Source organism: Theropithecus gelada, chromosome 16 (genome assembly GCF_003255815.1).
Source record: "Theropithecus gelada isolate Dixy chromosome 16, Tgel_1.0, whole genome shotgun sequence".
Lineage (NCBI taxonomy): Eukaryota > Metazoa > Chordata > Mammalia > Primates > Cercopithecidae > Theropithecus > Theropithecus gelada.
Window position 1 is genome coordinate 1,659,774 of NC_037684.1, and position 14,358 is coordinate 1,674,131.

The window sequence follows — 14,358 nt, forward strand, 5'->3', positions numbered from 1 at the left end:
CCATGTTCATGGATTGGAAGACTCAATGTGATTGATAGGTCTTTTCTTCGCAAGTAGAGCTATACATTTTAGTGTAATCTTAATCACAGTCCCAGCAGGGTTTTATGTCTATATGTGTATGGAAATTGACAAACATCCTAAAACTTATGGAAATGCAAAAGATCTAAAATAGCCCAGACAATCTTAAAGATGTTAAATAAAGTTAGAAATTCATACTACCAGGTATTGAGACTGTTGTCCGATATTGAGACTGAATCCAAGGAGCAACAGAAACAGAAAGTTTCTAAACTGGCGTACCACATACATGTTCACCTGATTTGCAAGAAAGGTGCCACTATAATCCAGTGGGGAATGGATGACCATTTCAATAAACAGTTCTGAGTCCATGAGATATCCATATTTAAAAAATTAACCTTAGCCATATACCATATACATAAATTAATTCAAAATGGATCATAAATCTGAAAGGTAAAATAATAAAACTCCTAGAATAAAACATAGGCAAATATCTTCATGACTGAGATAAGCAAAGATGTCTTAACTGGACAGATAAAACAGCCATAAAAAATTGTTAAATTGGACACCATTAATGTTAATTTCTGTTAACATTAATATTAAGAACTAAATGTTCATCAAAAGTTAAGAGAATGAAAAGACAGACCTCAGACATATATCCAATAAAATACTTATTTCCAGATATATTATGGGCTAGAACAATTTTTAAAATAAATATTCAGTGTTTGAGGAAGACAATTAGAAATAAATGTTTTACTTGATATTTTTCAGACTGAATCATATATAAAGAGCTTCTATAACTGAAAATGTTTTGCCCAAAGACTTAATGAAAAATTTCACAAAAGAGGATAACATATCAAAGTGTTCAAAGTCATTATGCATCAGAGAAATGTAAATTAAAACGACATTGAGTTAACCCTATGTACCCAACAGACTGGCTGAAATTAAAAAGACTGACAATACCAACTGTTGGCAAGGACATAGATCAACTGAAACTCTAATCCATTGCTAGTGAGAGCATAAATTTGTAAAACTACTTCAGAAAACTGGCAGTTTGTACTAAAGCTAAATATACACCTACCCAATGACCCAGCAATTCTGTTTAGTATACACTCAAGAGAAATGAATGCATATATTTACCAAAAGAGTGTACAAGAATGTTCGTAGCAGCATTATACATAATAGCTAGAAATTGGAAACAATATGAATGTATGCCAACAGCACTCTGGATAAGTACTTTGTGATATAGTCCAGTTGAATAATAGCACACTACACATCACCAAAAAGGATAAACCACTGATTCACACAGGAACATGAATGAATCTCACAGGCATAACAGTAAATGAAAGAATCTATACACAAAAGACTTTACTCTTTATTATGCAGTTTGTGTAAAGTTCAAGAACACACAAAATGAATCTTTGGTGACAGAAGTAAAAACAGTGCCAGGATGGGTTTTGACTGAAAAAAGGGCAAATGGGCCGGGTGCAGTGACTCATGCCTGTAATCCCAGCACCTTTGGAGGCCGAGGTGGGTGGATCACGAGGTCAGGAGTTCGATACCAGCCTGGCCAACATGGTCAAACCCCCTCTCTACTAAAAATACAAAAATTAGCTGGGCGTGGTGGCGCATGCCTGTAGTCCCAGCTACCTGGGAGGCTGAGGCAGGAGAATCGCTTGAATCTAGGAGGCAGAGGTTGCAGTGAGCCGAGGTCATGCCACTGCCCTCCAGCCTGGGCAACAGAGCAAGACTCCCGTCTCAAAAAAAAAAAAGCAAAGGGGCTAAAATGCCTAATTTCTTAACCTGGGTGGTATTTACATGGAAATATGTGTGTATATAAAAATTCATCAAGTTACAGTCAGGATTTGTATACCTTATGTTGTATACCTTATGCTACAACTCTATAAAAAATAATAATATAGTCTCTACCGTAAAAAAACTTAGAATCTAGAATCTGTTGTGGGGAGAGAGTGAGAAAAGAGTAGCTCCTTTGCTAAATGGGATTTAACTGTTTTCCTTATAGGTGTCTTATTATTGTCTTTGAGTCTTTGGCAGAGTAGAAACTCAATAAATGTTGATTCTATGAATGAACAGATAAATTTCTTGTCTTTATAGTTAGGATTGAGACAATTATTCACAGCAATTAATTATTTTATTGATAAAGGGCTGACTGAAACTAAGCTATTTTCTTATGTAACCAGTTTATAGTGAATCTTCTAACATCACGGAGGTTAAAGTCCTAAAAAGCAGCTAACATAATGAGCTTTTATGTTTCTTAAAAGATTTGTGAAATGTGCAGAGACACTGTTAAGAAATGTGTTTGGCAATGACTATCATTTAAAGACATAACTTTAATTCATGTTTTAATTAGACAAGTTTGCTTGCTTTTTTTGTATTTGAAATCCTTTGAAGAGTGTGGTATTTGAGGATATTTCAGCTCTTTACAAGCCAAAGTCTTTATAAGCGTCCACCTATTTATATCTTAAGGCTAATCTCATGTACTTTATTCCCTCAAATATTACTGGGGTTTATAGAGGATCTCCAGCTATTTAAATGAAGTCTGGAGTTTCGAACTCTGCCACTATACCTTCTCACTTACTCATTTACGTGCTTTTGAGATTCCTAGATCATTACTGATCTAAATACTGTTTTTACCACCTAGAAGCACTGTAGAATGCCATCCTCTGATAAACATTTTGGAGTAGAAAGAGCAGGAGGATAAAACAACAGGCGTTTAAAAAAATTCCAGGCATAGTTTAAAATATTGTACCTTTCGAACTAACAATCACAGCTAAATGCTGTAGTGCAAATGTCTATCCCTATTTTATATGGCTTTTTTTACAAAAGGCCTCATCAAATATGGAGTAAGAAAGCCTCATTCTTCTCTATCAAGGTTTAAAATGTATGGTTGTCACTTTCTTCTAGATAACCTCTAATTATAGCAGATAGATTTGAAGTGTAAAATAGCTTTGTATAATGGACACTGTCACTCATTGCTTTCTGTTTCCCCCTTAGACAGGATGTGTGTTGCTCAGATACAGAGTTTAGAGTCCAAAAGATGTCAAGTAAAACACTAATTTCTAACTGCCTTCCTCAGTTGTCAGATATTCATGTTAAAAATTGTTCTAGCACATAATGAGAAATTTATGTGAATTTATTGGTTTAAAAAATATAACTGGCTAATTATAGGTTTAAAAAATACATAGAAATGAAATAATGTATCTGTCATATGAAAAAAATTACTCTTCAAAGAAACTGGAAAATCTCTTATTTTCTGTTTATACCAGAATTCTAAATATAAACATTTTAATTCAAAAGGAAAGATAGATATTCCTTATAAAAACATCTAAACTATTTAAAAGCCTCTAACTGGCTTTAAAGTGAGTGAAGAATTTTTCATTACAATAGGCTTTAATTCATAAAATAAATTTTTGCTTAAAATTTATAGTGAGAAATGCTTGACTGAAACAAGAATAACCTTTAAAATGAACCAAGTTTCTTCTACACATAAATTGCAAGAGGAAATGAAAAAGAAATGGTGGAGAAACCTTTGGATTATCAATCATACTATGTAAATCTTATTTAGCTCCTGATTTAGACTAACAAACTGTTTTTTAATATGAGAAAATAGGAAATTTGAGAACTGGATATTTGATGATGTTTTTAAACATTTACATTTTAGATTTGATCATTGTAATTTTAAACTTTTTTTTATTAGAGATACTGATTATGACTGAAATAAGTTTGGTATATGCTTGAGAATTATATAGGGAGAGTAAAGGATAGAGATGAAATAAAAATGTTCATGTGTGTGAATAACTGAGGCCAGGTATTGATTACATGGGTATTGTTTATACTATTCTGCCCACTTTTATATGTTTGAAGTTCTCTATAATTAAAAAAAAAAAAATTTAAGCTACAGATCATAAAATTTGAACTGGTACCACACAATTTATTTCCTGTTAAGTAGTTTCTTCCATGTCCTTTGAGCTTGGTATTTCTCATTAACTTAGCAAGACAGCTGGGAGGGGATTTGTTTGTTATGTTTTGATGGCAGAAGTTACACGGGTACTATGCTGCTTTTATAAAGGACTTGCATCGTAAAGTCTTTTTTCCTCACCCTAGTGACTTCTTTTCTTACAAGAATCTTGGAATAAAATCAAAAATGCTTAGTATGATTTAAAGACTTTGTGTAGTGTATTTCATACCTTCCTCTTCTACTTTATGTTAGTCTATTTTCTTACTACCCTCTATATTCCATAAGCACTGGTTTTTCTGTTTCTAGAATCTGCCTCAGTGTCTTTATACTGCCTGCCCGTCGACCAACTCCTACTCAGCCTTCAAATTCTAGAGTAGTGTTACCCAGGGAAGCTTTTTCTCTCTACCCTTCTTTACATTTTTCCTCCATAGTAATAGATGTTGTAATTACATATCTGTAACTATTTGTTTGTTTAGTGCTTACCTCTTCTGTAGTCATGAGAGCAGAGATGATGCCTATTTTGTTCAACAGGATAATCTAAAAGCTTAGTGCTTGACAGGTAGAATGCACATAGTAAAGGTTTGTTGAACAGAGGAATAAAGGAATGAATGATAGATGTGGCTCCTCACACTCTTTAGTGTAACGTTGATTCTTTAAAATAGGACGTTTATTTTAAAAACTCTCTCCTGTGCAGGGATTTTGGTAGCATGTGGTGTAACCCAATTGCCTCTCTCATTGTGTAAGTCTTTTGGATAGTAAGTTTACAAATCCATCTTAATGTTTAGGACTGTGTTTCTTGACAGATGAATTTAATTTTCAGTGGGCAATTGTAACTAAGCTTTAAATCATTAAAGAGTTGTTAGTATTTACTTGCTTTTATGTTGAATTTTGTTTCCTTTTTAGTTCTCTAAATTTGACTTTTTTTTTCCTTTTCTCAGGTACTCTCTGCCCTTGACATACTCCAACCTCCACACATTGACTATTTTGAAGAAATGTATCCTAACCAGGGAATGTGAAAGAAGGGGACAATTTTTAAAATTAATTTGTTCTTCTAGCACCTTTTGGGGTTCATGCCTTCAAGTATTTTAAATCTCATCCTTGCAGAAGTGATTGAGTACCTGGAACCAGGTAATTTTGAAATCCTAAGTGTCTGGCAGAGCTCAATATTATCAACATATTCTATGTGGTGATGCCACAGAACAGAACATCTGAACAGATATTTAATCCCCACACAGCCTTATGAGATAGATTATTACCATCCCCATTTTGCAGATGAAACCATTGAGGCAGCTTTGTTGTAGTAGAACCCAGGGAAGTGCTTTTACCACTATGCAACAGCTGCCTGTCAGTTAAGAGAGTAATACTGCCCTTTTTTATAACACTTAGGGTAAGATAAAAATTACAGGATTAATGTAAGTTAAGTTGTCTTATGTTCCTTAGAATGGTGGTGGTGGTAGTGGTGATATTGACCTAATAGCCTTTACTTATATAATTTTTATCAGATGCCAGGCACAATTCTAAGCTCTTTACACATATGTTTAATTTAATCCTACAAACATCCTCTGGGGAAGGTATTATGATTATTCCCATGTTACAGAAGAGGAAATTGAGGCACAAAAGGTAAGAAATTGACCAAGATCACAGAGTTAGTAAGTGTGGGGATGGAGATTTGGTTCCAGGTATTCTGACTATGTAGTCTTGCTTTCAGCCCTTACCTATGTGATTCTCAGGATAGAGCCCTTAACGTTCTCCTGTTACTACTGTTAATGTTTAAAAATAGTATGTTAGACATTGTGAATAATAATGAACTATAAAATAATGATAAAATAATGCCTGGTGATAGCTCCATGGTAATAATAAAATAATGCATGGTAATAGCTCCTGGGACTGTGCATGAAAAAAACTGAGACATAAGTTAACCTCCCTGACATTCCTGGGCAAAGTGTTACCAGTTTCCATTCCGCATTTAACTTGGTAAAACTTTAAATAAAAGACAGGAAATCCTAAGGCATTGATTTTGGTAAGCTCATGATTATGCAGTTTATTCAAACTCTAGGCTTTTTTATTAATACTTTAGACCTATGACTCAGAATGGAAACCTATGTAATAGTGAGATACTTTTTCTGATTCAGCAGTGAGGTAATGAAAATCTCATTCTTACACAGGGGGTAGGTAATTCCATATGAGGTTGTTATCTTTGATAACTTCCTGAGAAAATAGGAACAATTAAGAGCTTCCCAAGATAACTAAGCTGGCTAAGGATTTGGGAAATCTTATATGGTAATAGAATTGTCACTGATCAACACTGCTGGGATGTTTTGATCTTTTAAACCAAAAGCTCTTGAATGCTAGTCAGCCCTCCATAGATGTGAGACTGCATCCATGAATGGAAAATATTTGAAAAAATAATAATAAAAAATAAAAAGTAATATGGCTGGGCACAGTGGCTCACACGTGTAATCCCAGCACTTTGGGAGGCTGAGGCAGGGTGGGCAGATCGCCTGAGCCCAGGAGTTGGAGACCAGCCTGGGCAACATAGCAAGGCCTTGTCTCTACCAAAATTACAAAAAAAAAAAAAATTTGCTGGGTGTAGTGGCACATGCCTGTTGTCCCAGCCACTCGAGAGGCTGAGGCAGAAGGATCAGCTGAGCCCAGGAGGTCTGTTATTCTCATGGTTACAGTTTATTATAGCAAAAAAGATACAGACTAAAATCAAGAAAGGAAAACAATTTAGAGAGTCTGGCATGAAGTTCCATTTGTCCTTTCCCAATGTAGTTGCATGGACAGTGCTTAATTCTCCCAGCAATGATATATGACAACATGGGCAAGTGTTGCCAACCAGGGAAGTTTACCTGAGCCTTGGTGTTCAGGGTTTTTATTGTGGGTCAGTCATATAGGCATGAAGCACCCATGTGAGTGACCTTAGCTGCTCAGTCTCCAGCCCTCCTTTTTCCCTTCCCCTCCAGAGGTCAAACTAATACAGCATAGCCCAAGGCCCAGGCAAAGACAGGTATTCACCATGTATCATATTGTTAACATAAACTATCTGGCATGGCCAAAGCCCCAGGTATACTAAGATACTATTATCAGGTGGATATTGCAGTGACCCAAGGTTATTTCCCAAAAGTCCGGGGCCAGTCTTGAAGAGTTTTGGAATGGGCAGGGTTTGGACAGCCCAGGTCTGCCGAGTTAACCCTTTACTGCACATAGGCCATATGGGAGGGAAGAATGTTTCTATGTAAGTTAATTGGTGAATATGGGTATATTGAATAAAAGCCAAATATATTTAGGTTCTCTTCATTGAACACTTAGTTAATTCATTATATCCATTTTTTACCTTATAGTTCAGGCACGTATTGTTTATATCAGGCATTAATTTTGGTACTTGGTTTGAAAACTGTGTATGTGCTTCTGTAAGATAAGAGTTCTCAATCACTTGTTATTATTGGCCATAATTTAATTGAGTCCAGGAGATGTTTGATTCATCATTATTTCAAATAACAGAGGGAAAGTTAGCATAGTTATGGTTTAAAACCATGAGCGATATAGGTGGCTTAGTAGCTGTTGGTAGCAAATTTCAATCCATTTCATCAGTTAGAATGTTTCTTTGAAATTTTCCTCCTCAAAATTGTTCATAGATGTTTAAGTAAAGAGCCTTTGTCATAAAATATTCATGGAACCCTCTGGTATACCATTTACTTAAATGTTTTACTTTATTTCATCCTGTCATATCACTTAATTTTTTAACTTCAGGTTAAAAATTTGACTCGTTACTCTCACAGTAATTAACTGACTACAGATGGAAAAATCAAATCTTTCAAACCTAAACTTCAGTAGTCTTCTGTTTTCTGCCTTATAATTCTTAGCTATATGTAGAAGCATGCCTAGAAAAAAGGTAAGCGTTTTCCAGTAATGGTGTCGATTGGAAAAAACTGAATCCTTTCAACATAAAAAGGAATCATACCTATAGCGGCCACAGGATTATAAAGACTTTTTAGGAAGGAATGGTTTAGCTTGGAGTACAGGATACTGAAAAGTTGTATTATAGAACAACTATTAAATGAAAATGTAAGAAATACCTTAGTTACGTATATGCTCTGCCTTCGCTGCTGATTCTTTTAGTGTCCTAAATGGGAGAGTTTTCTGTGTCCTTTGTTTTGTTTTGAGACGGAGTTTCACTCTTTGTTGCCCAGGCTGGAATGCAATGGCACAATCTCGGCTTACTCCACCTCCTGGGTTCAAGAGATTCTCCTGCCTCAGCCTCCCAAGTAGCTGGGATTACAGGTGCACGCCACCATGCCTGGCTAATTTTGTATTTTTAGTACAGACGAGGTTTCACCATGTTGGCCAGGCTGGTCTTGAACTCCTGACCACAGGTGATCTGCCCGCCTTGGCCTCCCAAAGTGCTGGGATTACAGGCATGAGCCCCTGTGCCTGGCCATGTGTCCTGTGTTTTTGATACAAATAAATTGGTTGTAGCCGAAGCAAAAAAAAAAAAAAAAAAATTCCTCAGTTTCCTTACTCTCTTTTTTCTCCTTGAAAAATAAAAAACCTATTACCTAAAACTTAAAAATATTAAAGATTAATAGGACCTCAAGTTACTATATGAATTCAGCATACTATATTATCTATGTCAGCAGCTCCCTCTGTAGTATCTCCGAAATATGGCATACACATTACAAATGGTTTTAGATGTTTTTTAATTTGGAGGATTATTGTGTCTACAGATTTTAGAGTAGGTAATATTTTGAATTTTAAATAAGTGATCCTGGAATTATGCTTTTAAGAAACTATTTTGAGGTCTGTATGAAGTTCTGTTGTTTTAGGCAAGTTGTTAGTATATTGTTATACATCTAATGAGTTTTTTAATACTTAGTTGAATGGGTCAGTACATCGAGTCAAAAATATATATTTATATTAAGTTGTGAGGGAAAATAAATAATCCTAAGTAATTATCCACTGTACATAAAGTACCACATCATTACACTTTTTCTAAGATTAGAAAAGTTGGGATATATATCACATATTCAAGTTTTAATAGACAAACATTTTAAACCAGCAGGCGCTTTTAAACCTAATATAATAGTTAATATAATTTTAGAAAATTTGAGTTCTATGTGCGTTTTGGTATAATCAAATGTGAAGTAAGAGTATCGGTGTATAGTGTCTGCGGTTAATCATGTATTTCCTAAAGAAATTGAAACTGTAATAAAATTATTACATCATGCTCCCCAAAAATTTAGTGTGGATTTTGAAACACCAGGCATTTTTAGATAACTTCTTGAAGCAACAAAAAAAAGTCAATATCTAGACTGTAAGTGTTTGTAAATCTGCCTACAGGGTTCAACAGATGTAGGACAGACAAGTCAGATGTGAAAGGAGCAATAACTTCTATCATGACCTCTGTATCTTTTAACTTTTTGTCTTCATAGTTTTTAATCTATCTAGGAAATATATTATTTAATAATTTTAAAGATTATGTATTTTTCTGAGCTGATGTTTTAGCTTTTAAAGGATTACATTTTTCATTTTGTACTTTGAGTTTCTATTTGGAAATCTGTGTAAAAACAGTTTGGTACTTAATTACTTTGAGCCTACTGAAATTTAAATCAAGAGAAACCAGTTCTAATTGTTTGATTAGAAAACGGAATTTATTATGCTTCAGTTTGGATTCTGGATGCTCTACAATGCACATTTACAGGCCCTTTCCCAGAAAGCACTAGCTACCTACAGGGTTGGAAATAAAAATTTGGTTTGGTTTGGGAAAAGCTTATTTTTGACTTGAAGCATAACTTAGCATTTTATGAAGATGAACATGGGTGGTGTGAGTCTTCTATGCTAGAAGCAATTACATTCTCAGTGGAAATGAGAGGTCTAGTGGAGTGTCCGTACACACTGGTTTGTTGAGACGGTCTCGGATTTTACTTGATGTTCTGGCATAATTATTGTGAGGTTCTCACTCTCAGAAGTGTCACTGTTTGTATGATGGGTTTTGCCTGTGCAGGCAGTGTTTTAAATAGGAATCTCTTGTCATAAAGACTGAGGAAACCTATGTGTCCATTGCAGCCAGTAAGAGTCTCTAGTGCTTTGAAATAGCTGTATAACCCTCAGGGAATCTTAGGAGTCATTGAAAAACTAAGAACAATGGAAACAAAATGCATATATGCTTATGTAAGTGTACTCTTTCTTCAATAATGGTACTACTAAGGACCAGAAATTTATATCCTGGCAGCTCTGAAGATTCCCATATTGTAAGAACTTCCCGTTCATTTATTCCATAAACATAAGCATCAACTATGTTTCCAGATTCAAGACATTCTGTCTGTTTTATTCATTGTTACATTACCAGTACTTAGAACAGTGCCTGACATAAAGTAGGTACAAAATAAATATTTGGTAAATGAACTAATAGATGATTTCTGGTCCAGGTTTATAATCTAGTGGAGGATACAGTCCCATAAATAATGACAATAATATAGGTTGGAAAGTATAATGATAGAAAAGAACTGGCCAGGCATGGTAGCCCATGCCTGTAATCCCAGCACTTTGGGAGGCCGAGGTGGGTGGATCACTTGAGGTCAGGAGCTCACGACCTGTCTGACCAACATGGTGAAACCCTGTCTCTACTAAAAATACAAAAATTAGCCGGGTTTGGTGGTGTGTGCCAGTAATCCCAGCTACTCAGGAGGCTGAGGCGGGAGAATCTCTTGAACCCAGGAGGTGAAGATTGCAGTGATCGTGCCACTGCACTCCAGCCTAAGTGACAGAGAGAGACTCCATCTCCCCACCAAAAAAACAAAAGAACCAAAGTATCCTGAGAGCAAAGTATCCTGAGGGGTTCTCATTTTTACTCTCCCCCATTTTAGTTTCCCACTGAATTACTAGAAAAACATTTGATGATTTAAAACAAAAAAACTTTCACTTACCCACTATCACTGATCCTTTCTTCTTATCTCTGAAGCCTAGAACAGAAATTTAAAGAAAGGAAAAACCAAGAAAGGTTGATAGAACAATCCAGGAACAGATAAATTCCTGACCTAACCACCATTTTTGTCAGTATCTGGTTAACCTTGCTTATTCATTCAGCCAAACCTTTAGCACTACTATTATATATGACATTGTACTAACCTCTGGGATAAATACAAAGATGCATTGTTCATTTATTTTAATTTTAAAAATGTAATATGTGAGATGCTATCCTAAATACTTTATTCATATCTCCAATTTATAGATGAAGAAACTGTAGCTCAGAGAGGTAAATAACTTGTCCGAGGTCACATAGAAGTAACAGAGCTGTGATTTGAACCCGTATTGTATAGTCCAGTGGGCCAGGAGTACTCTCAACCCACCATGCTCTGCTGCCTCTTAATGCTTTCCTGCAAGGAAGATACTATAATCAATGGGGGGGAGATGAGATGAGATGTAAAGGGATAACTAACATGTGTGGTAGAATGTGCCAAAAGAATATAGTAAGGTGGTGTGGGACTTTAAAAGGAGAGACTACTTCAAGCAGAAAAAAACCATAGGGAAATTGTGTGGAGAAAAGACATTTCAGATGAGCATTGATGGATGAGAAGAATTTGGACAGGTAGCATTTAAGAGGATGGATATTCCAGATGGTGAGACTATCAGGAGCATTATTAGGGAATAGTAAATCATCTAGTTGACCAGAGTTTGATATGCAGAAATAATGAGAAATTAAGCTAGGTTGGGCCAAGTCATGGGGGATTTTGAATGTTGAACTAAGGAAAGTGGTCTTTATTCAGTTGACATTGGGCCCCAATGAAAGATTTTTGTGATGAAGAATAACAGAATCAGAAGTGTACTTTAAAAACTTAACAAGGAGTTTGTATTTGATAATGGAAAGGTTCTGGAAATAGTGCCGATGGTTGCACAACATTGTGAATGTGCTTAATACCACTGAATTGCACACTGAAACATGATTAAATGATCAATTTTGTGTGTATTTTAACGTAATTTTTTAAAAACACCATAACAAGGACCTGACTGTTGGAGCTGAGAGGCAGTGACTGTCGTGAAAGAAGAACAGAAGGATGTTTGGCATCTTCCCAGATGGTTTTTCATGATGCTCAATGTTTGTTTTATGCCCTTTCTAACTTTATCCTCAGCAAAGATGTACCAGCAGGTAATTCAAAATATGGTTGTTGCCATCACCTTTAAGGAGTTCATGGTGTAATAGAGATGATAGACAGTTTTCAAATAATTATAGTACCAGAGTAATCAATTTTACAATAGAGACATTAAACAAATTATCTTATGGATAAAAAAAAAAAAAAATGCCCTGCACTCCTTCTCTACTCCCCTACTCCACCCCCCAAAAAAGAGCTTGGAAGACTTACCTGCAACTTAATAATTTTCATAGAATAAAACATGTTCAGTAGTCCTTCCAGCATCAATTCATATAAGAACAATTACATATTAGTAGGATAAGTATATTTTCAGTATTTCTAGTAACACTCTCATTTTTCCACAAAATTTTAATCCATGTCTAATTCCTGTTCATGGGTCTGTGTAACCCTTTTTGCATAGCTTTTCTAATTAAATAACAATATGAAACAGTGCTAATAGATGGTACAACTAAGTGGATAATCTAATATTCCTTCTGTAAGAAGTAGAAAGTGGGTACTGTGAACAAATGTATTAGATACTATGTTGTATCATCTGTCTAGACAGAGGAGGGAGATCCTTTTAAATGGACCACCATTTTATTTCATCTCTTCTCAGTTCCCATAAAAAGTACTCAGAAACAGACTCTTTGATATACTTTTCCTAAACTTTTCTTGTAGATTTTTGTTCTCTGTTTATTTTGAATCTTCTCTGTTCTTCCGAACTGTTTCTTTTAGTAACTTTGTCTTTTAAAATCTCCGAGCACAAATGAGCTACACTGGTGATGGGTAACACTGGCTAGGTAAGGACTAGCATCTGTAGATTGGTGTGTTTAGAGACTTGTAACACTGGTAGCAGTCTGCTCTCAGGTTTTAATGACATTTGTGCAGCTTTATAATAGATCATACTGGAGTAAATGCTCTCATTCTGTTGGGCAGAAGGACATTTGACACCAAATTGTCTGGACATGGACGTAAGTTTCTCAGACCTGTTAAGGAAAGGTTACTCGGGTCTAATTTGAGGGTTCATTGTCTTTTGGAGGAAGTGTTGATATTCATTGTATTGGCAGTAAGAAGGACAATGAAGTTATATGACTGATAACGTTCATCCCTTACCTTCTGAATGCATTGAGAGATAATTGAAGAATTTGCCCTTTCTCTTCATGAATGAAGAAATTGATACAGTAAAATGTTCCTAATCTATGTAGAGGCTCCTCTTTCAAATATGGTTTTTTATACTCCGAAAAACAGTGACATTCCAGTCACTTTGGCTTCTGTTCCTCAGCTCTTAATCTCTGGGTTTGTGTACATGTTCATTTGCTTTGGAGGGTTATGATGGTGGAAGATTAATCACCAGTCTCTACCATCTATGTTTGACAGACACAGAGCTTGCCTTGCCTTCTCCAGACCAGTTTCTAAAGGAGAGAGCTGAAGTTCGAAATAACATCATTTTCTCTAGAATGCTCTTCTTGTTTTATTACATACATGGTTATAGCCTTAGTGAAAACTCATCTGACAGATCTTATGGACTGTAACAGAATGACAGCTTTCCCGCTTTTTTCTTTTTTTTCTGGTGATTGGATTGATTTTTTTTTTAAGTCAGTTTTAAATTACAACTGAGGTAGTTTTAATTTTTGACATTCTATACAACAAATTTGTTACTTTACAAAGAAAAGGAATCTGCCTTTGCCTGGGAAAGAGATTGTCGTATTCAAACGTTTTAACAACATGACCTTTTATTCCATTGATTTCTATAGAGAAGCACAGGCATGCTTCAGAAAAGGTCAGTGATTCTAATTGAAGCACACCGATTTTTTTCTAGTTGCAAAGGCTCCCATGCTTTTTGTTGCAGAGAAGATGATGAGATTTAAGGCTGACCATTTGTTACAAGAGAACACAATTCTCTCTGTGACACATTGTTGTTTTTCTTTCATGTGGAAAGCATTGTTTGAAATCAACCATATCTGTAAACCAGATTGTCATTATCCACACTATTCAATGCCTTCACTTTTATTTCAGATCAGCCAGTTTCATATCTGAGTACTAGGTTGAAATTTCCTTCCGCTGTGCACCTGATTTTGGAAGAAAACAAAAATGTGAGCAGAGAGATTTTATTAAGTCTCACACATTTATGGCTGTAGATTCTTTTTTCAGACAGGAATGGCAGGATTTCAGAATTTGTGTTTAAGGTGCCTAAGCATGTTAGTGCTTAAAGTGCTTAACCATGTTATCACTTAA

The 14,358-nt window shown here is 35.4% G+C and overlaps 1 protein-coding gene across 2 annotated transcripts in view; it reads left to right on the forward strand.

The window, feature by feature from the left end:
- The window catches only part of NLK (nemo like kinase), a 157,971-nt gene that overhangs the window by 91,570 nt on the left and 52,043 nt on the right, over nt 1–14,358 (forward strand). For both annotated transcript variants that reach the window (XR_003116252.1, XM_025363136.1), the window contains exon 3: nt 4,933–4,988. Coding sequence is in view for 1 of the 2 variants with exons in the window: in XM_025363136.1 (XP_025218921.1) it covers nt 4,933–4,988 (56 nt within the window). In the remaining variant the exon portion in view is untranslated. The remainder of the gene's footprint in view (nt 1–4,932; nt 4,989–14,358) is intronic.